The sequence below is a fragment of the Salvelinus sp. IW2-2015 genome, linkage group LG11 (genome assembly GCF_002910315.2).
Source record: "Salvelinus sp. IW2-2015 linkage group LG11, ASM291031v2, whole genome shotgun sequence".
Taxonomy (NCBI): Eukaryota; Metazoa; Chordata; class Actinopteri; order Salmoniformes; family Salmonidae; genus Salvelinus; species Salvelinus sp. IW2-2015.
Genome location: NC_036851.1, coordinates 29,378,741 through 29,404,926, shown reverse-complemented (window position 1 = coordinate 29,404,926; position 26,186 = coordinate 29,378,741). Strand labels below are relative to the sequence as shown.

The following is a 26,186-nucleotide window of genomic DNA, read 5'->3' as shown; positions in this document are numbered from 1 at the left end:
GAAGGATATATTATGTAACTGTTTATATGGCCTTTTCTCGTTGTCGCGTTTTATCCCAATATTCATGATACAGATACTCTAAAGTTCATGTAGAACTAATTATTCAAATCAAAATCAAATCAAAGTTAATTTGTCATGTGCACAGGATACAACAGGTTTAAACAGTGTAGTGAAATGCTTACTTGTAGGCTCTTTCTCAACAATGCCATATTCAATATCATGGTAAAGAAATAGAAAAGTGTCAAATCCAGAATAGATTATTTTAAAAAGAGCTCAGAATTAATACTAAATCAGGGAAAATAAAAACACACCAGAAATAATATAGACATGAGAATGTAAGATATGCAAGGCCAGTACCATATCAATGGGCAGGGATACTGGTGATAGTTGAGGTAGATACTGTACAGTGCATTCAAAAAGTATTCAGACTCCTTGATTTTTTTCACATTTTGTTACGTTACAGCTTTCTTCTAAAATGTATTGAATTGCTTTTTTCCCTCATCAATCTACACACAGTACCCAATAATGACAAAGCAGACCTTTACTCAGTAATTTGTTGAAGCACCTTTGGCAGCGATTACAGCCTTGAGTCTTCTTGAGTATGACGCTACAAGCTTGGCACACCTGTATTTGGAGAGTTTCTCCCATTCTTCTCTACAGATCCTCTCAAGCTCTGTCAGGTTGGATGGGGAGCGTTGCTGCACAGCTTTTTTCAGGACTCTCCAGAAATGTTAGATTGGGTTCAAGTTCAGGCTCTGGCTRGACCAATCAAGGACATTCAGAGACTTTCCAGAAGCCACTCCCGCTTTGTCTTGGCTGTGTGCTTAGGGTGGTTGTCCTGTTGGTTTTCATCAAGGATCTCTCTGTACTTGGCTCTGTTCATCTTTTCCTCGATCCTGACTAGTCTCCCAGTCCCTGCTGCTGAATAACATCCCCACAGCATGATGCTGCCAACCACCATGCTTCACCGTAGGGATGGTGCCAGGTTTCTTCCAGACGTGACGTTTGGCATTCAGGCTAAAAAGTTCAATCTTGGTTTCATCAGACCAGAGAATCTTGTTTCTCATGGTCTGAGAGTCTTTTAAGGTCCCTTTTGGCAAACTCCAACCGGGCTGTCATGTGCCTTTTACTGAGGAGTGGCTTCCGTCTGCCCACTCGACCATAAAGGCCTGATTGGTGGACTGCTGCAGAGATGGTTGTCCTTCTGAAAGGTTCTCCCATCTCCACAGACCAAGGCCCTTCTCCCCTGATTGCTCAGTTTGGCCGGGCAGCCAGCTCTAGGAAGAGTCTTGGTGGTTCCAAACTTCTTCCATTTAAGAATGATGGAGGCCACTGTGTTCTTGGGGACCTTGAGTGCTGCAGATATTTTTTGGTACCCTTCCCCAGATCTTTGCCTCGACTGTCTCAAATCAAATCAAATTTTATTAGTCACATGCGCCGAATACAAAAGGTGTAGACCTTATAGTGAAATCCTTACTTACGAGCCCTTAACCAACAATGCAGTTTCAAAAAAATATGGATAAGAATAAGAGATAAAAGTAAAAAGTAATTAAAGAGCAGCAGTAAAATAACAATGGCGAGAGTATATACAGGGGTGTACCGATACAGAGTCAATGTGCGGGGGCACCGGTTAGTTGAGGTAATATGTACATGTAGGTAGAGTTATTAAAGTGACTATGCATAGATGACAACAGAGAGTAGCAGTGGTGTAAAAAGCGGGTGGGGTGGGGCACTGCAAATAGTCTGGGTAGCCATTTGACTAGATGTTCAGGAGTCTTATGGCTTGGGGGTAGAAGCTGTTTAGAAGCCTCTTGGACCTAGACTTGGCGCTCCTGCACCGCTTGCCGTCGGTAGCAGAGGTAACAGTCTATGACTAGGGTGGCTGGAGTCTTTGACAATTTGTAGGGCCTTCCTCTGACACCACCTGGTATAGAGGTCCTGGATGGCAGGAAGCTTGGCCCCAGTGATGTACTGGGCCGTTCGCACTACCCTCTGTAGTGCCTTGCGGTCGGAGGCCGAGCAGTTGCCATACCAGGCAGTGATGCAATCAGTCAGGATGCTCTCGATGGTGCAGCTGTAAAACCTTTTTGGATCTGAGGACCCATGCCAAATCCTTTCAGTCTCTTGAGAGGGAATAGGTTTTGTCGTGTCCTCTTCACAACTGTCTTGGTGTGCTTGGACCATGTTGTTGGTTGGGGATGTGGACACCAAGAAACTTGAAGCTCTCAACCTGGTCCACTGTAGCCCCTTCGATGAGAATGGGGACCTGCTCGGTCCTCTTTTTCCTGTAGTCCACAATCATCTCCTTTGTCTTGATCACGTTGTCCTGGCACCACACAGCCAGGTTCTCTGACCTCCTCCCTATAGATTGTCTCATTGTTGTCGGTGATCAGGCCTACCACTGTTGTGTCTTCGCAAATTTATTGATGGTGTTGGAGTCGTGCCTGGCCGTGCAGTCATGAGTGAACAGGGAGTACAGGAGGGGACTGAGCACGCACCGCTGAGGGGCCCTGTGTTGAGGATCAGCGTGGCGGATGTGTGGTTACCTACCCTTACCACCTGGGGCGGCCCGTCAGGAAGTCCAGGCTCAGTTGCAGAGGGAGGTGTTTAGTCCCAGGGTCCTTAGCTTATTGATGAGCTTCGAGGGCACTATGGTGTTGAACGCTGAGCTGTAGTCAATGAATAGCATTCTCACATACAGTGGGGCAAAAAAGTATTTAGTCAGCCACCAATTGTGCAAGTTCTCCACTTAAAAGATGAGAGAGGCCTGTAATTTTCATCATAGGTACACTTCAACTATGACAGACAAAGTGAGAAAAGAAAATCCGAAAATCACATTGTAGGATTTTTAATGAATTTATTTGCAAATTATGGTGGAAAATAAGTATTGGTCACCTACAAACAAGCAAGATTTCTGGCTCTCACAGACCTGTACATTCTTCTTTAAGAGGCTCCTCTGTCCTCCACTCGTTACCTGTATTAATGGCACCTGTTTGAACTTGTTATCGTATAAAAGACACCTGTCCACAACCTCAAACAGTCACACTCCAAACTCCACTTGGCCAGACCAAAGAGCTGTCAAAGGACACCAGAAACAAAATTGTAGACCTGCACCAGGCTGGGAAGACTGAATCTGCAATAAGTAAGCAGCTTGGTTTGAAGAAATCAACTGTGGGAGCAATTATTAGGAAATGGAAGACATACAAGACCACTGATAATCTCCCCTCGATCTGGGGCTCCATGCAAGATCTCACCCCGTGGGGTCAAAATGATCACAAGAACGGTGAGCAAAAATCCCAGAACCACACGGGGGGACCTAGTGAATGACCTGCAGAGAGCTGGGACCAAAGTAACAAAGCCTCCATCAGTAAACACGCTACGCCGCCAGGGACTCAAATCCTGCAGTGCCAGACGTGTCCCTGCTTAAGCCAGTACATGTCCAGGCCTGTCTGAAGTTTGCTAGAGAGCATTTGGATGATCCAGAAGAAGATTGGGAGAATGTCATATGGTCAGATGAAACAAATAGAACTTTTTGGTAAAAACTCAACTAGTCGTGTTTGGAGGACAAAGAATGCTGAGTTGCATCCAAAGAACACCATACCTACTGTGAAGCATGGGGGTGGAAACATCATGCTTTGGGGCTGTTTTTCTGCAAAGGGACCAGGACGACTGATCCGTGTAAAGGAAAGAATGAATGGGGCTATGTATCGTGGAATTCTGGAGTGAAAACCTTCCATCAGCAAAGGCATTGAAGATGAAACGTGGCTGGGTCTTGACGTGGCTGTCATAGTTGAAGTGTACCTATGATGAAAATTACAGGCCTCTCTCATCTTTTTAAGTGGGAGAACTTGCACAATTGGTGGCTGACTAAATACTTTTTTGCCCCACTGTAGGTGTTCCTTTTGTCCAGGTGGGAAAGGGCAGTGTGGAGTGCAATAGAGATTGCATCATCTGTGGATCTTTTGGGGAGGTATGCAAATTGGAGTGGGTCTAGGGTTTCTGGGATGATGGTGTTGATGTGAGCCATGACCAGCCTTTCAAAGGACTTCATGTGCTACGGGTCGATAGTTGTTAGGCAGGTTACCTTAGTGTTCTTGGGCACAGGGACTATGGCGGTCTGCTTAAAACATATTGGTATTACAGACTCGGACAGGGAGAGATCCTACCAGCTGGTACTCTCATGCATGTTTCAGTGTTTTTTTTCCTCGAAGCGAGCATAGAAGTAGTTTAGCTCGTCTGGTAGGATCGTGTCACTAGGCAGCTCTCGGCTGTGCTTCCCTTTGTAGTCTGTAATGATTTGCAAGCCCTGCCACATCCGACGAGCGTCAGAGCTGGTGTAGTACGATTCGATCTTAGTCCTGTATTGATGTTTGATGGTTCGTTTGATGCCTGTTTGATGGTTCGTCGGAGAGCATAGCGGGATTTCTTATAAGCTTCCGGGTTAGAGTCCCGCTCCTTGAATGCGGCAGCTCTAGCCTTAAGCTCAGTGCGTATCCTGCCTGTAATCCATGGGTTCTGGTTGGGGTATATACTTACGGTCACTATGGCGACGACGTCATCGATACACTTATTGATGAAGCCAATGACTGATGTGGTGTACTCCTCAATGCCATTGGAGGAATCCCGGAGGAATCCCGGAACATATCATATCAGCACACAGTCTGTGCTAGAAAAACAGTCCTGTAGATTAGCATCTGCTTCCTCTGACCACTTTTTTATTGATCTAGTCACTGGTGCTTCCTGCTTTCATTTTTGCTTGTAAGCAGGAATCAGGAGGTAAGAATTATGGTCAGATTTGCCAAATGGAGGGCGAGGGAGACCTTTGTATGCGTCTCTGTTTGTGGAGTATAGGTGGTCCCGAGGTCTTTTTCCTCTGGTTGCACATTTAACATGCTGATAGAAATTTGGTCAAACGGATTTAAGTTTCCCTGCATAAAAGTCCCCGGCTACTCGGAGCGCCACCTCTGGATAGGCATTTTCATGTTTGCTTATGACGGAATGCAGCTCATTCAATGCTGTCTTAGTGACCGCCTCTGACTGTGGTGGTATGTAAACAGCTACAAATAATAGATATAAACTCTCTCGGTAGGTAGCGTTGTCTACAGCTTATCATGAGATACTCTACCTCATCATGAGATACTTCCTTAGATATCATGCACCAGCTGTTGTTTACAAAAATACATAGACTGCCGCCCCTTGTCTTACCAGACGCCGCTGTTCTATCCTGCCGGTACATCGTATAATCAGCCAGCTGTATGTTGATGTTGTCGTCGTTCAGCCACGACTCCGTGAAGCATAAGATGTTACAGTTTTTAATGTCCCATTGGTTGTTTAATCTTCTGCGTACCTCGTCAATTTTATTGTCCAAAGATTGCACGTTTGCTAGCAGAATGGAGGGAAGTGGGGGTTTATTCGATCGCCTACGAATTCTCAGAAGGCAGCTCGACCTTCGGCCTCTCTTTCTCCGCCTTCTCTTCACGCAGATCACGGGGATCGGGCCTGTTCCCGATGAAGCCGTGCATCCTTCGCGTCGGGCTCGTCAGAGTCGTGAAAGGAAAAAAAGGATTCTGCTCGTCCATGGTGAGTAATCGCAGTCCTGATGTCTAGAAGTTATTTTCGGTCATAAGAGACGGTAGCGGCAACATTATGCACAAAATAAGTTTAAAAAACGCAAATAAACGAACAAAAAAACACAATCGTCTGGGGGCATGTAAAACGGCACCATCTTACTCTGAGCTTTACGGACAATTCTTTCGACCTCATGGCTTGGTTTTTGCTCTGACATGCACTGTCAACTGTGGGACCTTATATAGACAGGTGTGTGCCATTCCAAATCATGTACAATCAATTGAATTTACCACAGGTGGACTCCAATCAAGTTTTAGAAACATCTCAAGGATGATCAATGGAAACAGGATGAACCTGAGCTCAATTTCGAGTCTCATAGCAAAGGGTCTGAATACTAATGTAAAGAAGGTATTTCTGTTTTTTATTTTTAATACATTTGCAAAATGTCTAAATACCTCATTATGGGGTACTATGTATAGATTGATGAGGGAAAACAATTATTTTATCCATTTTAGAATAAGGGTGTAACGTAACAAAATGTGGAAAAGGTCAATGGGTCTGAATAGTTTCCGAAGTCACTGTATGTACATGTAAACAGGTGTAAAACTGACAGAACTGCACAATAGATACAGTAGTAAATAGTAGCAGCAACATATGTGGTGATTTTGTGTGTGAGTGTGTGTGTGTATGTGGGGGTGTCAATATGTGTGTGTATGTGTGTGTATATCTGTGTACTATATTTCTATTACACAGATGCCAATAATACTGTTTGGGAATGTTTCGCATATCAAAATTCACAGAGATGGCTTCAAGCTAGCGTGCATCAATATGCATATTTTTCGTAGTTAAATTAATCCCTTACCTGGAGCTGGTCCAACTATAACATGTACTACTTCCTAGAGAAATATGCTGACATAAATTTCCCCTACTTCAATTAATCCCTCACTTGGTACTGATCCAAGTATGACCTGTAACTCATCTTTCCTGGAGAAGGCATTAGTTTAGACCCTGGAACCTATGCAAGTGTTGTGGGTGTGTCTGAGTTGACCATTGACTGACTGTCCATCTCTCTCTCTGTGTCCACAGTGACAGCCCCCACAGTGARCCAGGCACCATCGATGAGGCTGACAACGGGACTGAGCCACACACCAGTGATGACGGTCAGTAACATGGGGTTCCTTTACTCCTTCAGACACGCTGTAGAGGAACGGTTTGGGTGATTGATTAAGATAAAATGTGCTGTAGCTAGCGGGCTACACAGCTAATCAGAATAACCAATTGGTTGTTGAAAAAATCCTGAAGCTTGTGCTGTTTCCCTTGCTTTCCTGCTGTTGTCTTAAGTTTCATTACTCTGTGGGTTGTGTTTGTTTTTGTAACTGAACTGCTGTTTATCCTGCTGTGGTTCTTACATGCTGACTAGACCGGGCGTGAGCGTGCGTCCGCCATCGCGCGAATGTTGAATTTGTCCACCCACACCAGACGCGATCAGGACACAAAGGTTGAAATATCGAAATGAACTCTGAACCAACTATATTAATTTGGGGACAGGTCGAAAAGCATTAAACATTTATGGCAATTTAGCTAGCTAGCTTGCTGTTGCTAGCTAATTTGTCCTGGGATATAAACATTGGGTTGTTATTTTACCTGAAATGCACAAGGTCCTCTACTCCGACAATTTATCCACAGATAAAAGGGTAAACCAGGTTCGTATTTAGTAATCTCTCCTCCTTCAGGCTTCGTCTTCTTCTTTGGATTTTATATGGCAGTTGGCAACCAACTTTAAAGTGCATTACCACCACCAACTGAACTGGATTGTGTACCTCAGTTCATCTTTTAATCACCCACGTGGGTAAATGCTCCTAAAAACCAATGAGGAGATGGGAGAGGCGGGACTTTCAGCGCGTCAAGCTTCACAAGTTCTATTTTAGCGCCTGGCTACGCAGACGCTCGTTGACACGCGCGAGCAGTGTGGATGCAATGATTGAATAATATGTATGTGTACATTTATTTTTCAACTCTCTCGCACGTAACGCTCGTGTGGTCATCATGTTAGTCATGGTGCTAGACATGATTATAGTCTACTAAAGTATGACATAACAGCATAGCCTGTGCTGTCTATGTTAATGATGGAAGGTTGGTTGTGTCTGTCTGTCTGTCTGYCTGCCTGCCTGCCTGCCTGCCTGCCTGCCTGCCTGCCTGCCTGCCTGCCTGCCTGCCTGCCTGCCTCCCTCCCTCCCTCCCTAGGCAGCAGTGGCTCTGCTGTGTACTGCAGCTTTGCAGCTCAGTGTGTCTGGACTGGACCTCCCATTATAATTGAGATCAGATGCAGAAACCACCAATGTACTGTAGCCGTGGTATATAGAGGATGTAATTCATGTAATGAGATGTTCAGTATTAAAGTGGTTAGACAGACCAGGGACAGGGATTTATCTATGGACCACAATGTCCCCCATAGAGATGCACAGATTGAACTGTAATATCAATTACAACAGCAGATGTATCGTAGATTTTATAGAGCTGATGAGCAGTTGATAAAAGGTTATAAAASGTTGTTTTAACCCTTTACACTCACAGACCCTTTGGTCCCGTATACGGGTTGAAAATGGCAGATTTAGTCATTGATAAGCGCCTCAATTGGAACTCAGTGGCTGTACATTAACATACTATATATGATATCAGAACTCAGGCTGTCCACTTTACAGTGCTGTATGGGATTCAACTGACAGCTGTTCTAAATGTGTGTACTACCAAGCGCAACAAACTCGGACATGATTGAACTCACAACTCCATTCAATGCTCACCAAAATTACAATCTGTTTGTCTGCAGTGCCTTGTGAAGCCTAACAATGTAAGATTGTATTTTATAACTTAGCTAGTCATGTTGGGAATAGAACAAGCTTTCTAATAATGCCCTCCTGACCCAGATTGAGATTTATAATGGAAAGTTTTTGCGTTGCGTAAACAACAACAGTAATTGTGTGATGGTGGGGATGCAGGGCTTTGTTCCAAACAAAAAAACTCGAAGTGTGCTTGCTTCAATTCCTTAACGGCAAAGCTAAGAGTGCTCAAAAAAGCACTTTATATTTGAAGGCTATTTCCTTGAATCACAAAAGTGCATTGAAATTGCTTACAGTACTGTACACACTTTGGAGAGGTGTGTGGCCASTTCAAGACACCAGTTAGACCTCTCACTCAAACCCATTTTTTCTTATGTTGCACCTACCCCAAAATGTCCATGAATATTCTTAATATGTTACTGAATGTATCCAGAGTATTTTCAGATTTCRTAATTGACAATTGCTGCGAAAAGTACAGTAAATGTAAAATGCACATAAAATTGACGGTGTAATGTTTGGATTCAGTTTTGTGTCAGTTGAACTGTTGTGTCCTCACCTTTGGTCAGATAATTTCCCCATAATCTCCAAACTGTTCTCTTTGAATTGCTACCATGGTCATGCGTATGCATGCTTTTTATAGTTCTTTGTTAGAAACATTTCAATTTCCACGAGGGTAAAGGGTTAAGGTTGTATGTGGTTGTTTCGAAGCTGTGATAGATATACACTACCAGTCAAATGTTTTAGAACACCTACTCATTCAAGGGTTTTTCTTTATTTTTACTATTGTCTACATTGTACAATAATAGTGAATTCATCAAAACTATGAACTAACAAATATGTAATCATGTACTAACCAAAAAAGTGTTAAACAAATCAAAATATATTTTATATCAAATAGCCACCCTTTGGCTTGATGCCAGCTTTGCACACTCTTGGCATTCTCTTAACCAGCTTCATGAGGTAGTCACCTGGAATGCATTTCAATTATGGACATTAGACCGGTGGAAATGTATTCTTTGGTCTGAAGTCCAAATTGGAGATTTTTGGTTCCAACCGGCGTGTCTTTGTGAGACGCGGTGTGGGTGAACGGAGGATCTCCGCATGTGTATTTCCCACCGTAAAGCATGGAGGAGGAGGTATAGTGTGGGGGTGGTTTGCTGGTGATACTGTCTGTCATTTATTTAGAATTCAAGGCATACTTAACCAGCATGGTTAGCACAGCATTCGGCAGCGATATGCCATCCCATGTGGTTTGCGCTTAGTGGGACTATCATTTGTTTTTCAACAGGACAATGACCCAACACACCCACAGGCTGTGTAAGGGCCATTTTACCAAGAAGGAGAGTGATGGAGTGCTTCATCAGATGATCTGGCCTCCACAATCCCCTGACCTCAACCAAATTGAAATGGTTTGGGATGAGTCGAACCGCAGAATGAAGGAAAAGCAGACAACAAGTGCTCAGCATATGTGGGAACTCCTTCAAGACTGTTGGAAAAGCATTCCAGTGAAGATGGTTGAGAGAATGCCAAGAGTGTGCAAAGTTGTCATCAAGGCAAAGGGTGGCTATTTGAAGAAAATGTTTGATTTGTTTAACAATTTTTTGGTTACTACATGATTCCATATGTGTTATTTCATAGTTTTGATGTCTTCACTATTATTCTACTAGGTAGAAAATAGTTTTTAAAAAATAAGAAAAACCYTTGAATGAGTAGGTTTTCTAAAATATTTGACCGGTAGTGTAGACTCTGTTGATATTTGGACAGGAAAGGTATGTGATCTGGCGTATAAGAAGGCTGTGTAGATAGAGTTGCCCTGCATGCTGACTGACCTTATTCTGTGTTTTCTTTAGACTGAAGGAGAGAACTAGGCACAGCTCAGATAGACTGTGACAAGATGTAATAATAAATAGACATGAAACAAAGCAAAAACAGTGTCTGGACAAGAGAAACAAAACAACATCAATGCAGACATGGGGATGATTCTGAGGAAGTGACAGGTATAGGGGAGGCAATCAATGACTTGATTGAGTCCAAGTGAGTCCGATGAAGAGCTGGTGCACGTAACGATGGTGACAGTTGTGCGTAATGATGAGCAGCCTGGCGACCTCAGAGAGGGGGAGCGGGAGCAGACGTGACATAGGGATGCACAGGAACACATCATGCTTCAAACCTGGGACAAGGTTGTATGTTGGCAACCTCCGTCTCTCTCTTATTCTCTCTCTTATTCTCTCTCTCGTTCTCTCTCTCTCTCACGTCTCTCTCTCTCTCAAGTCTCTCTCTCTCTCTCTCTCTCTCTCTCTATCCCTCTCTCTCTATCCCTCTCTCTCCCTCCCATGCTAGGCTCTCCTCCTCTATCCCTCTCTTCTCCCCCTTCCCCCGGTTGGGTAAAAAAGGGGGGGGGCTTTTTTCCCCTCCTCCTTTTTTTTCCCCTGGCTTCTCTCCTCTCTCTTGTCACGGCCCCTCTGCAGTGCAGGGGGCGGTTCCTCCTGCAGGCAGAGAAGGGTCGTTAGTGATTGGAGTCACCTGGGCTCAGGGTATTTAAACTGCTGCTTCACTAATCGCTCTCTCTCTCTGCTCCTCCAGGTATGATCCTGTTTTGTTTGTTCCTTTGTAGTTTTGCATAGTTTTCACTCAGTCATATTCCCACACACAGATTCATGCATCCATCCACTTTACATACACCTTACATTATGATACTTCCACACCTCATTCCTTTTTCTTAGTTTAAAGTTAATAGTTTGGTTTATAATAAAGAACATTTTTAATTGGCCTATACCTGTTGTTCGTGTCCCCTCATTTTTGTCACAGGCTATGAGCCGGCCTGTGACACTCTCTATATATATATATCTCCCTCTCTCTCCCGTCCTTTGCTCTCTCTTTGTTCAGCGATAGTAAACGGGTCCCATGGGACTTTCTCCTTTGTGCCTTTTGTATATTCTTTTTTCTGCTCAGAGCCCTGACAGAATAATTGGGCTAAATGCACTCGGAAAACCAAAACACGAGTAACAACACCAGAGATGCTATCTGCTAGCTCTCAATGGGCAGGCCCATACTGTACTATTCTTGGCTAAGCTAAGCTAGGGTAACCATATCGGGAAAGGGGGATAGCTAGTCAGTTATACAACTGAATTGCATTCAACTGAAATTTGTCTTCTGCATTTAAACGAACCCCTCTGAATCAGAGAGGTGCGGGGGGCTGCCTTAATTGACATCCATGTCATCGGCGCCCGGGGAACAGCCCCATCTGTAGTGATGGGTGTGTTGGTAATGAGTGCCAACACCCTCTCCAGCCTTCTGAACCAAACAGCAGGACAAAGGCTGACTGCCCCCCACAGCTCCGCCTGCAGAGAGGTGGGAGGAGAGGAGASTACAGAGGCACAGCCAAGCAGGCCAGGCAGGGCATGGCTCTTGGCGCTGCATCGTGATCTCCCGCTGTTTAATTAGTGTGCTTGGAGGGAATGTGAGTCACATGGTCCTGTCTTGGCTCTTCTCAGACCTGAGGCGATGCCGCCCTCCACAGTCTGGCCCTCACACTGGGTCTAGAGACATGGTCCTACAGCCCGACACAGCAACACTTTCTAGCTGAATCTAGACATGAGGTCATTAGAAATACTATAAAACCACATTGTGGGCCTAGTTTGACTGTTGTGTCCATCAGCTTGTGTTTTTATTCTGAGTATTTGCTCTTGTTTGGAGAGAAACTGTGAGTTATATTGTGATGATCACAGGGATCTTACCCTCACTGCAGACATGTTATTTTGTTTCTGAGGAAGCGAAAGAGCTCTATTTAACGAGGGGGACAAAGATAGACAATGTTACCCTGCCATGTTCTTCTGTCTCTCCCCCCCTTTCCTATTCCTCTCTCCTCCTTATCCTCCACCTCCTCCTACTCCATCTCATCTTCCTCCTATTTTCTCCTTATCCTCTTCCTCCTTTTATCTCCATGTCACTGTAGGTCATTTCACCCCTGGATGGAGCTCCTAATGGAACTGATTGGGCTTTCTGGTTGACTTGGAAATCTCCTACTGGGAGACAATTGATTTGATACATGTGTTTAACCCCGACTGACCCCTGGTCTCTGTCTGTTTGGTTTGGCCCATAGACACACATTGGGCTGTGGCTGTAGTACCAGTGGTCAAGGGCAGTCCTGCCACGTACACACACACCCTCCTCCCTAACAGGAAAATCTAGATGTGCAGTCTGACAGCTGACTAGCTTTGATTCCTTTTTCATTTTGAACACTCACTACATGTGCATATCTCTATTTGTATTTATTCTGGACCCCTTTAGTTCCTGTCAAGGCAGCAGCTACTCTTCCTGGGATCCAAACACATTAAGGCACTTACTGTACATCACACACAAATCAAAAGATTAAACAGTACATCATATTACATCATTACACCACTACATATCTACAATTAACAAAATGTATAATACCACCGTACAACAAATTACGATATACGTGTATGTACGTGTGTGTAGAGTGCTAGCGTTTGTTTGCGTATGCGTGTGTCTGTACCTGTGTGTGTTTTTCTTCACAGTCCCGCTGTTTCCATAAGGTGTATTTTTATCTGTTTTTTTATCTGATTCTACTGCTTGCATTAGTTACTTGATGTGGAATAGAGTTCCATATAGTCATGGCTCTATGTAGTACTGTGTGCCTCCCATAGTATGTTCTGGACTTGAGTATTGTGAAGAGACCTCTGGTGGCATGTCTTGTGAGGTATGCATGGGTGGCTGAGCTGTGTGCTAGTAGTTCAAACAGACAGTCCATTCAGGTTGCCACACTTCTTACAAATAGTAGTGATGAAGGCTCTCCCTCTATGCGGATGTCCACAAGGTTACGCGTGTCCCAAGTCATCAGGCTCTTTGTTGATTGATATCAGCCTGGCTCCAGGGTGTGTGTGTTGTGTGTGATTGATATCAGCCTGGCCCCCAGGGTGTGTGTGGTGTGTGTTTGTGTGATTGATATCAGCCTGGCCCCAGGTGGGGTGTGTGTTTGTGTGATTGATCAGCCTGGCCCCAGGGTTGTGGTGTTTGTTGTGATTGATATCAGCCTGGCCCCAGGGTGTGTGTGTGTTTGTGTTGGTGATATCAGCCTGGCCCCAGGTGTGTGTGTGTTTGTGTGGATTTGTATCAGCCTTGCGCTCCAGGGTGTGTGTGTGTTTTGTGATTGATACTCAGCCTGGCCCAGGTGTGTGTGTTTGTGTGATTGATATCAGCCTGGCCCCAGGGTGTGTGTGTGTTTGTGTGATTGATATCAGCCTGGCCCAGGGTGTGTGTGTGTGTGTTTGTGTGATTGATATCAGCCTGGCCCCAGGGTGTGTGTGTTTGTGTGAGAGACAGGTCCTCTAATGTTCTCTGGTCCAAGGTTGAATGGTGACTGGTGTTTGCTTACAGACAAATAGAGCCTGTGCCTTTGTGCGTATGTTCTCTCAGGAGGCTGTCTATAGCATGAACGTTGTTTCTTCTGGCTATTGGTGTGTGAGTAGGTTGGGACCCATAATGTCATTAAAGGACCAAGTCATTGGATTGAATGTGTTGTCAACCAGTTTACTAGCTGTTGGGATAGTAGTGTTCCCTGATCAGACTACAGTGTTAGTTGATTGGTACTCAATTACCGCTGCTCTTCAACTCACAACAATGCTTGGAATCGAAGTGTATCACTCAAACAGTAACCATCCTCTCTATTAGAGAATAGAGTTTATATCGTAATGCTGCCTCTCGTTTTCTTTTTCTTCAACTCAGACATTTCCTATTTTCCCTCTCGCTCTTTGTCTCTTGGAGACTCTTGTGTCTGATTTGAGAGTCTGAAGAACAAACCCACCATTAAATAGAGTCCCCCTGTCCTCTTTGGCTATTATCGGCCCTCACGGGCTCTTTGCAATCACAACTCTGTCTGGAGAAGTAGTGTAGTGTACTCTACAGTTCTCAAGACTTAAGCCCAGACCAGAGGCCTGAGGCCATTGTCTGAGAACATGAAGACATGCTCTCATTGTTTAGGTCTTAGTAATTAGAGCAAGGGGCTCCTTATTTATCTTAATTAACTCAGTGAAGCAGTTGSATTGGGCCACACACACACACACAGGCCAGGGTAGGGTAGGCTACTCAGTCCACACATCTCAATGGGGTGTGAGTTATGTCATTACATCAGGAAATGAAGGTGGTCCAGGTTGTGACAATGTTTATCTCCTGCTGCTCTTTATGTCCACAGAGGTGGAGCAGATTGAGGCCATCGCTAAGTTTGACTATGTGGGGCGCACCCCCCGGGAGCTATCCTTTAAGAAGGGAGCGTCACTACTGCTGTATCACCGCGCCTCCGAGGACTGGTGGGAGGGGCGGCACAACGGTGTGGACGGACTGATCCCACACCAGTACATTGTGGTGCAGGACTTGTGAGTAACACCAATTTATAAACATGAAGCTTCAGCGATGGACGATGAGCAGTCTGACAATAAATCAGGCAGGCAGGCAGGAAACAGTCAGTCTTATCAAGTGTTTTCCTCAACAAATCTCCCTCTTTAAAGTGATAGAAACCTGAGAGTAATTACACATGGCAGGTGTATCTAACGCTCAGCTACACATCAGTAACACTAATGGAAGATCCTTGACTGAATATCACAAAGGGAAGGCACAGATAAATCATTAAAATCATGCATGATGTGTTCGCTCAAAGACACCTCACTAACTAGTGCACCTTAAGTGGTAACACAATTAAAKGTGGATTTGATGTCAGTCAATCAGGCTAAGAGGCAGGAGTAAAGATGCTAAAAAGAAGGCCAGAGCATGGTTTAAGTTTTTCAACTCTTATGAATGAATTAAATACACCCTCAGATATGAATTCCCGTTATAAATGTACACAATCATTTGAAAGATGAGCCGCGTAGTCTCGAATTATAGTGTGACTAATCATCGCTGGTGTCTGTTTCATGAATCCATTTGGATGTTGAGTCAACAGTAAGGTAAGAATTATATATCGTATTGCTACTTTCTGTGTTAGGAATACTTTGGAATGATCAATGTTCAAAAAGGAGTCAGGGAAGTGGCTCCCCCATCTGTCTGGATCAGATAAACTGACTGCAGATTGAAAACCAGAGCCCGCTGTAAATATGGACCAATTAGTTTGAATAAACAACCATCTAAATAAGATCTCTACCACACTCTATCATCTCTCCTCTCTTTCTCTCTCTCCTTTCAGGGATGATGCGTTCTCAGATAATCTCAGTCAGAAGGCGGACAGCGAGGCGAGCAGCGGACCACTGCTGGATGACAAGGCCTCATCCAAAAACGACGTCCCATCACCGTGTGAACACTCCCTCGACTGCAACTTTGGAGGAGTCATGGGGAGGTGGGTAATGACTGGGAAGGAATACCCATTGAAATGTTTTTTTCTTTTAGATCAGTGTCCAGGGCCAACCTAATACTACTCTTTGTGACTGTGATGTTGTCTCTCTCCTCAGGGTGAGGCTACGTTCTGACGGGGCCGCCATCCCTCAGCGCCGCAGCGGAGAGACCCACAGCCCTCCCCGGGGCACAGACACACCCCCGCGGGCCGCAGCCTGTCCCAGCAGCCCCCACAAGGTGGCAGTGAGCAGGAGTCGCATGGAGAGCACGGAGAAGAGGCGCCTGGGCACATTTGGCAGTGCGGGCAGCATCAACTATGCTGACAGGAAGGTCTACCCCGAGGGCCACCCCCTGAGGCACGTACCAGGAGCAAAACGCCACAGCAGCCTGGGGGACCACAAGTCACTGGAGGCTGATGTCCTGGCAGAGGTAAGGCCTTCACTGTCCTATCAGACCCAGGTTCTAAAGTATTACCTCTCCCCAATGTATAACTGCATAACCTCTTTTCCCCATGTCATGTAACCTTATCAGTCATAAAACCTCACACAATATGGAATGGAATCACCTGTCCATTTCAAAAAWATATATATATAATGAATTTTTTTCTCCACAATTTTGATTTTGTCTCATTGCTGCAACTCCCCAACAGCCTCAGGAAGCAGAATGCATTTCATGTCGATGCTGAAATGAGTACTAATGATCATTGATAATAGCAGCACAAGCCCTGCGTCGGCTAACTGGAAAAGGAATAGAGGCAGATTTTGAAATGGAAAAGTTCTGATCAGCTAATGAGAGTGGTCCTATCAGAGCCCTATTTCAGCCTGAGCCCATGTTGATGACCTTGATTGTGATTGTGCTAATGAGTTTGTGTGTGTGCGTGCGTGTGTGATTGTAAGAGAGAGTATTTGTGTGCGATTGTGAGAGGGTGTGTGTGTGTGTGTGTGTGTGTGTGTGTGGGTGTGTGTGGGTGTGTGTGGGTGGGTTGGTTGGTTCTTCTATCCTTGTGGAGATCTAAAATCCCCAAAAGCCCCCACAAGGATAGTAAAACAAGTAAAATGCTCCCTTGTGGGGACCATGAGGACAAAGGCTATTTTAAGCTTAGGGGTTAGGGTTAGAATTGGGGTAAGAGTTAAGGTTAGTGGTTAGGGAAAATAGGATTTTGAATGGAAATACATTTTAGGTCCCCACGAGAATAGAAGAACAAAACGTGTGTCTGTGTGATTGTGTGAGAGAGTGTGTGCGATTGTAACTGTGGTAATGAGTGTCAGCCATTAAAAGGGGATGTTAATCTCTTCATTTGGTGCCGTTGGGCTGTACTGTGTGAGGAGAGGGAGCAGAGAGAGGTGGTGTCTGGGAGAGCAGAGGCAGATGTGATGTCCTGCTGTACTGTYTGTCTGGGTGAAGCAGCCCTGTCTCAGTGTAAACGTTAGAGACAGTCTGGCACCTATGTCACGGGGGAGTGGAGCTGAATAAAAAGCACAGAAGGTTCTGCATTAGACTCTCAGCATCAGTGGCTACTGCCATTGCTAAACTTAACTTAGCCTAGCTTGGCTTAGCAATTATATCAAATTAATTATCTCCTTTCACATTTTCTGTGTACTTTGTGTATGTCAGGACATAGAGAAGACCATGACCACGGCCCTACATGAGCTGCGTGAGCTGGAGCGCCAAAACATGGGCAAGCAAGCACCAGACGTGGTGCTGGATACCCTGGACACCACCATGAAGAAGCCTGTGAACTCGGACCCCGGCAGCCCCCTCCACACCATCATGATCCGCGACCCGGACGCCGCCATGCGCCGCAGCAGCAGCTCCACCTCTGAAATGATGTCCACCTTTAAGCCCGCCTTGTCGGCCCGTCTGGCCGGAGCCCAGCTGCGCCCCCCGCCCATGAGGCCTGTCCGCCCGCCCCCCACAGGGCAGCGCTCCTCCAGCTCCAGTTCCTCTGGGGTAGGAAGCCCTGCTGTCACCCCCACTGAGAAGATCTTCCCCAACAGCCCTGCCACGGCTAGCTCTGCAGCTAACGCAGCCGGGGACAAGTCAGGCACCATGTAACTCTGAGGGAGACTCAGGGTTTTCATGTTGCAACAGCTTGAGGGAGAGGAAAGGCCATAGAAATGCGATGATGTGTTGTCAATATGTTCTCAGAGAACAGGTGTGGATTTTCCCTYTCCTTGTTTTGAGTTTCACTTTATTTCTTGAATTCAGAAAGCTCCTGGAGTGAGCCTGAGTTGCCATAGTGATGGCAGGTGGAGAGGCTGTAGGGGTTTGATAGCATATTAACTCAACACTCTGAAGCTTGATGTGAAAACGGACTTGAAAAGAATGAATAAAATCACCTCAAAGTAAAAGGAATTTTTTCGTTTTCGTTTTTACCTCAAAATKATGTCTGTGGCCCCGCTTTTTAGAGATTCATTGACTGCAAGACATGAAGGAGTACTTGTGTAATTTTGGCATTGGTTTTCATCCTGCACTAGTTGTCCAGATGATGTCTGATCCCTCCTTACTGGTGTGTATGAGACTCTTCTCTCTGGACTGGACACTCAGTCTACCAGACTGCTTCTAAGAGACTGAAACCAAGATGGCCATCTGCCTTTTGGCTGTAAATAGAGACTTACTTGAAGTTGTTATGCCTTTTGTTTGTACTGTAGTATAAGGGATGTTCAACAAAGTAACAACATGTCAACGTATATGAGATAATTGTAAGAAACTCAAAATGTAGTTTAACTTGTATATAGTTATTGATTAGTATGTATTTTTTTGTGTGTGTTAATCTTKTACAGGCCAAGACGGAACAGGCAAGTAGATGTGAATGGCATTGTCAAAAAACAAACACAAATAGTCAACCAGCAAACAACGAAAAAATATCAAAAGGTTTCTGCTTCCTTTGTTATTTTCTTCCCTTTCTCACACACATCACAGCAYGGACAGTTGTGTTTAGAGTATGTGGACATGTGGATGTCATCATACCACACATTGTATTTATGAGTTAAAACTACATTTGCGCTTCTCTTCTCAAATGGATCCTGATGTTCTGTCTTCTGCCCACAGCAGTTCTGCATGCACTGTAAATAAGGCCAAGTCAGTCTCCAGTTGAGTCTGCTTTYATTCCATTTGTATTGTTGTTGAAATGCTTTATCATTCCTCATATAAATACTTCCAAGATATTATTATATATAGATTTAAGACAGTAAAATGAGTGTATTATACCATAGTTTGCCATGGTAAGGTTTGAGCCCTCTTTTATGAGTTTGTAATACTGTGAGAATACTGTTGACCATGGCCCTTTACCACATAGCCCCTCACTGTTCCAACAGCTCTAGAGGTCAACACAAGAGCCTGTCTTCTGCTGACACAGTAACCTGTGTGAAGTCAGTCCACAACTAGACACTAATTTGTGTTCCTTCGACGCACCCGATTTCATACTATACACACTTTGCCATCTTTAAAGCAACCTCTTGCCTGTTCGAGTCTGATTTATGTAATACTTTCTACGCGCAAAATATGTTACAAAGTACTGCTACAATATTCCTTGTGATTTGAAATGTGATACCTTACCTAGACAAGTCCAGTGTTGCCTGAGAAGTTAACCGTAAGTGTTGTGATATAATAACAGCAGAACAGTGGTCTTACCTCTCCTCCTCTTGGTTCTAACATCCTCACTGTCATGTTCCAGTGTCTCATCCCACTTCTTGTTTTCAGTCCTTTGCAGTGAGGAAATATAAGTGCGTACTGAAAGAAGATGACACTGTAGGCCTATACTGTAGCTGCCATGTTAAATTGTATCTGCCCTGCATGTTTTATGCTGTACCATTTGACACAAACAATGTGACAATTGAACAATGACTGTTTGCGGTGCCCTTCCTCTGTAAAACGCACAAGTGACTTAATGTTTAGGCCTTTTGCTTTCGAGGGTTGGGCTATACCCTAGTAGTTAACCATTTTGGAATATGTGAATACCTGTTGTCACTAACATGTAGCAGTAACATGTGGGCAATGGAAGTGAATTCACAGCCAAGGTGGAACAAAAAATCAAGGACAGATATATCAACCTGAATCTCATGCTGTGATTCCAATATCAATCATATGTACATTATTCAGCCACTGTTATGTGTGCAAATCTTGATTTCATACACATAGTTTCCTATGAGACACATACATACTTTCACTGGAAAAAGCTGTCATGATCCCATCCCAGACATTTGCTTGCCATGTGCGCTTTGTTTACCACAAACATTGCAGTCAATTCTGTCCACCTCCATCTGTTGCCCCCTGCTGGGTAGATTCTAGCCTACAGGCAGGGCACACAGAGACAAGTCAAACAACATAAGTTATACACTTACACCCTCTGCTGGTCTTATATGGTATTGCTTTAACTAGAAGTGCTGTGATTCTGGTCAGGTATGAGTAAACAGATGGCACTGTCCATCAATAGGAACTGTCACTGATGACAACCAAATCATGTTTTTTTTCGTCCCGTTGAACTACAAGAATTACATAACATTTTTGTATTAACCACAGTTCTCATCGGTATAACTGAAGAGTCCATTCAAGTTCATTTTTCCCAAACATACATAAGCTGTATTTTCAAAGATAAAGTAAAACACATACTAAATGTTGATTTGCAAAAGTAAAATGTATATATTTGTTTATTAGTATTTTGTTTATTTATGTCTAAAATGAGTAAGTGCCTTTTGTGCACATCATCAGTTTTTAATGAACTTGTATAATTACCTTTTTTAACGATATAGTAAGTCAGTCATGTTTGATATTCACTTTTTTCATATTTTCCCCTTCCCACACATCATTTCATCTGAGGAATATCAAGAAAACAAGTGATGTAAATATGTAGTGTACACATTGCTATAGAAGAAGTACTATGACCCCTTCAGATGTCATACTACCAGAGCGACTAAAATGTACTATTTACTTGTATGATTGATTGTCTAATATGCTCTAGTTGATTCCTGGAGGGGTAAGAGATTTATAAAGAAGACTTGGACTGCTGTACATTTACTCATTTATGGCATCGTTCAGTGAAACCATCTCTGATTGATCATTTCATCCTTTCTGTTTTCTGTCTGTGCTGTGGTTGAACCTTTACTTCTACTCATATACTCATCATCCTCCTACAAAGTGAACGCACCATTGCAGTGTTACTCCTCTACTTGCATGGTTTATAAGGCACATGGTGAACTCTCTTCTTCTATGAGCTGTATAGGATGTTCTGTTCAAGGAAGTGTTTTGATTTCTGGAATGTATGCTAAACCTGGGTAATGGATGTTGTATGTTGGCTAATAACAATGCTTATGAAGTAACATTCAGAGACCAAACTGGCTGAGTGCCTGTGGTGGTGAGTGTGAGTTGTCGTCATACTGTCTACCATCTCTCTCTCTCTCACTCTCACTCTCTGTCTCTCTCATGTATCTCTCTCTCATGTATCTCTGTTCTTCTCTCATGTCTCTCATGTCTCTCTCTCACTCACTCTCTCACTCTCACTCTCATGTCTCTCTCTCACTCTCTCTCTCACTCTCACTCTCTCTCTCACTCTCATCTCTGTCTCTCTCATGTATCTCTCTCTCATGTCTCTCATGTCTCACTCTCTCTCTCACTTCTCTCTCATGTCTCTCTCCCCTCTCTCTCTCATGTATCTCTCTCTCTCTCTCTCTCATGTCTCTCTCTCTCATGTCTCTCTCTCATATGTCTCTCTCTCTCTCATGTGTCTCTCCCTCTCTCTCTCGTGTCTCTCTGTTCATGAGTGCTGACTGGTTAAATCCCTTTTAATGTAATGTACACCATGCCACTGTTTGGATGTTGAGAACCGTTATGTCCAAATAATAAAAAAACGAATGTTGCCCTCTGATATTGGGCTTTTCCGACCTTTTATCCAGCAGATAAAACAAATTAATTAACTATACTATACTAGCACACATACACATGCCTTGCCTTAACCTAGTTCACTAATTACCTTGGTGCCAGCAGTCGTTCATGAATCTCTATGAATTGACAGGCTAATAGACAGGCAATACCTAACCTATTCTGCCATTTTGGAATACTGAACTATATAATGCTCAGCTATCTTAGACACCATGTTATCTTACAGGGTCTGTATAAATACTCCAGCTATCTAGCTCAACTATCTCTATACAGGGTGATCAAGCCCCAAACTTCTTGTGACTGAGACTGCAGCTCCATCTAAGGCCACATGATGGAGAAACTGCGGCACAAAGATTCTACTTTATTACTTATAGGCACGATGTCCATTGAGAGAGAGGAGATCTTAGTGGTAGAGTGTGCAGACTTTTGTGAACAATCTCTATTGCATGTAGGGTATGCTATATAATTAGTACAAAGTATGTGACCTTTGAAGTTGATTATTATGTGGGGGAAAATATGAAAGAAATAAGTTATGTCAGAGATATTACTGGTGTATTATTGTGACACCTAAGATGTCTGTATCATTTCCTGTTGACTGTCTCTGGAAATAACCTGGGATTCTATTAGTGGCAAGCTCCGGTTTATCAGCAAACAACCCACCATGTACACGCACAAATAGGAGACACACAGAATTCAATTTGTTCCAACCCAGAGCCTTTTAATCATCAGACACAATACAATCATACACAGTGATGCTCACAGAGCACTGAGGAAGTGACACTATTTTTGTCCACCAATTGGAAGTGTTGTTGACTTAAGCTTTTTATGCTTCTTTTTGCAATTAAATTCATTACAACCTGCCAKTCATCAACCCCAAAAAGGTTATATTGTCACACTGGATAGGTGCAGTGAAATGTGTTGTTTTACAGGGTCAGCCTATAGTATTACGGTGCCCCTGGAGCAAATTATTGTTAAGTGCCTTGCTCAATCAAGGSCACATTGACAGATTTTTCACCTTGTTGGCTCGGCTATTCGTGGTCCAACGCTCTAACCGCTAGGCTACCTGCCACCCTATCACCAAGTTATGAATTGTTTTAAGTGACTTTAGGTATTTGGTATTTATTAGTTGTTGCAGCTGTATATCTTTTTTTACAGTTATGCATTCTGATCATGTCAGTCGGTTGGATGGACATCGTTAGTCCTAATTGTTATGTTCATCATGTTCTGCCAGACTGCATTCTTGATTCATCTCACTACGAAGCTCTGACTGTGTTTTTTTTCACAAATTATGTTTTATAATTATACAAATTACCGGTACACACTATTATTATATTTAGAAGTCTCAGAGAGAAAAATACCTTGAATCTAAGGCTTTGGACTGTGAATGCTCTGCAAAAGCACCAGTGCTTGTTGAGATGAGGGAGTTGAAACCCAGGGGAAGTGGGTGATAAGACACAAAGTGCAGGAGTGGATTACTGCAGTAGAAGTGTTCAAAGCCTGGAGTAATGTAACCATCTCTCTCCAAAAATATTGGTGTTCACGGGGCTCAGTGTGACAAGTGGGGCACCAGGATGTTACCGAGGCCCTGCTTACTTGGAAGTCAGAGAAAAAGGTAATCAAAATTCAACCTTGCAACTTAATTTCCCTTTCTGATCCTTTCTGCCAGGCAAATTGACATCCATTCACAAAACAACCCAATTAAGTCAGCCTTAATGTGATATATTGTGTGCTAATTATCTTCTTAATTTGGCATTTAGGGTTGAGAGAGAGATCGACAAAGAGATCAAGGAGGAAATAGCTTGTTATCAGACAAAGCCCCATGGATGCAGCAGTCACACCTGCTTACCAGATGAGACAACTTCAGTGTGACCCTCTACTGTGCATGGAAAGAGAATGGCTCCACAGGATAGCGGATGTTCAAAATCCCAGATCGGTGAAAAGGGGACAAATAAACTCAGGTCACAAATCATACGGAGTTGTTCCCTTATACCCTCTCTCACTGCAGGGGGTAGAGACAAGAGAAAGAGGATTCAGGAGAGATTAGAGAGAGATGACATCTCCAATACTGTAGGAAAACAAACATCAACCCCACCTACATGAATATAATGTGTATAGGAAAGGCAGGGAGTACAGGTAAATAAATAAGAATAATTAGGAAGATAAGAAAGAGGGCATACAGTACATTGACACAGTTTACAGAGGGCAGTGTCGATAGATCCTGCAAAGCCCATTCTCCTGTCACAGTGTATTAATATGAAACTGTTTGTGGTCCCACACAAGCATACAAATAAAGGCAAATTCTCAGACGTTCACATTTAGATTTATCTCTGTTTTCCAGAGCCTTGTGTTTAAAGCTCGAAAATCAACTCTAGAAAGAGACTGAACTTCAGGGCTATTTCTTTGCATTCTTTAAACAAGTTTGCTTTGTATTAACTTCTACTTTCCTCAAAGTTTGTTTAAAGACAAAGTTTCTGTAATTTTAATGAAGGTGATAAGGTTTTGGAATATCTGTGGGATTCTGCTGATAAAGAACCGTCATGGATTAGTTTGAGATACAATGTGCTTTGTTCAGCATTTCCCCTCACCCCTGTTTGAATTAAACGTGCTCAAACTTGAAAAGTTTTGAATCGTTAATGCTTTTGACAAGACTGACCAAATCTGGAAAAGCTAGAAAAACAGGTTGTGTAAGTGAGAACTCTCCAAAGGCTTAATTTGGCATATATTCCATAACAATTAGTGAGCAAACGAAAGCACGATATTCAATTATGTATAATTTTCTTTGTGTATGTCAGAACAGGACAACATTATTGTAATTTTCCCCCCTCCAACCTGAACCATCCTCTGTCTTCAGCGTTACCACGTTGGAGAGATGAACTGACAAATGATTACTCTGTTAGCTAAATCCTCTTGAGGACTGAAGTGATGTGCAATACATAATTCATCTGCAACTTGATTCTAATCTAATCTGGATATATAGGTGAACTTGACATCTGGATGTCCTATTTTCTGGAGCTTATATTCTTAATAAATGTCTGTGTAAATGTTGAACAATTGAATCGGCCGGCCCGTCAGTACTTTTAATATGTTCCTGCCATGTCAATAGTATTCATTTCACTAGTGTATCCTTCATGACAGTCCTATTTGAGGAGGCATGGGGATGTCGGGTGATTTGGTTCTACTTATATTCTGTCAATTTTATCTCTATCCTCCCCTCTGCTTGGTGAAGTATTTGATGATTACACATATTGGATAGCCAACAAAAAAATAATAAATACTTCCTCAGACAAATAAACTCATCAAAAAATGAAACGTCCTCTCACTGTCAGCTGCATTTATTTTCAGCAAACTTAACATGTGTAAATATTTGTATGAACATAACAAGATTCAACAACTGAGACAAACTGAACAAGTTCCACAGACATGTGACTAACAGAAATGGAATAATGTGACCCTGAACAAAGGGGGGGGGGGTCAAAATCAAAACTAACAGTCAGTATCTGGTGTGGCCACCAGCTGCATTAAGTACTGCAGTGCATCTCCCCCTCATGGACTGCACCATATTTTCCAGTTCTTGCTGTGAGATGTTACCCCACTCTTCCCCACTCTTCCACCAAGGCACCTGCAAGTTCCCAGACATTTCTGGGGAATGGCCCTAGGCCTCACCCTCCGATCCAACAGGTCTTCACCTACAACCACAATGACAAACAGGGCTACCTAAATTGGTTCCCAATCAGAGACAGACGACAAACACCTGCCTCTGATTGAGAACCATATCAGGCCAAACACAGAAACAGACAAACTAGACATACAACATAGAATGCCCACTCAGATCACACCTGACAACACAAAACTATAAACATACAAAGCCACTATGTGTCAGGGCGTGACAGTACCCCCCCCCCCCCAAGGTGCGGACTCCGGCCGCAAAACCTGAACCTATAGGGGAAGGGTCTGGGTGGGCATCTGTCCGCGTTGGCGGCTCTGGCGCTGAACGTGGACCACTCCACCATAGTCTTAGTCCACTTTATTGGCGTCCTTTGAGCGCGACCCTCTTGAAGGCCCACCGGACTGAGGGGCAGCTCCGGACTGAGGGGCAGCTCCGACTGAGGGGCAGCTCAGGACTGAGGGGTAGCTCAGGACTGACTGGCAGCTCCGGACTGACTGGCAGCTCCTGACTGGCGGGCGGCTCTGGCAGCTCTGAGCTGGCGGGTCGTCTCTGTCAGCTCCTGACTGGCGGGCGGCTCTGGCAGCTCCTGACTGGCGGGCGGCTCTGGCAGCTCTGACTGGCGGGCGGCTCTGGCGGCTCCTGACTGCGGGCGGCTCTGGCGGCTCCTGACTGGCGGGCGGCTCTAGCGGCTCAGGACAGACGGGCGGCTCAGACGGCGCTGGACAGACGGGCGCCTCAGGCGGCGCAAACGAACGTGACGCTATGTATAACAGTGCAGACACAGGCAACTAACACATAGCAATCACCCACAACCCACAATGACAAAACAGGCTACCTAAATATGGTTCCCAATCAGAGACAACGACAAACACCTGCTCTGATTGAGAACCATA

General features: G+C 44.0%; 1 protein-coding gene across 1 annotated transcript in view; it reads left to right on the top strand.

Annotated features, from left to right (window-relative positions):
• The window catches only part of LOC111970135 (SLIT-ROBO Rho GTPase-activating protein 3-like), a 105,792-nt gene extending 84,180 nt beyond the window's left edge, over positions 1-21,612 (top strand). Inside the window, 5 exon segments of the mRNA XM_023996659.2 lie at positions 6,655-6,728; positions 14,620-14,800; positions 15,604-15,753; positions 15,866-16,178; positions 17,364-21,612. Of these exon segments, the coding sequence (XP_023852427.1) occupies positions 6,655-6,728; positions 14,620-14,800; positions 15,604-15,753; positions 15,866-16,178; positions 17,364-17,804 (1,159 nt within the window). The 3' untranslated portion in view covers positions 17,805-21,612.
• The last annotated feature ends 4,574 nt before the right edge of the window (positions 21,613-26,186 follow it).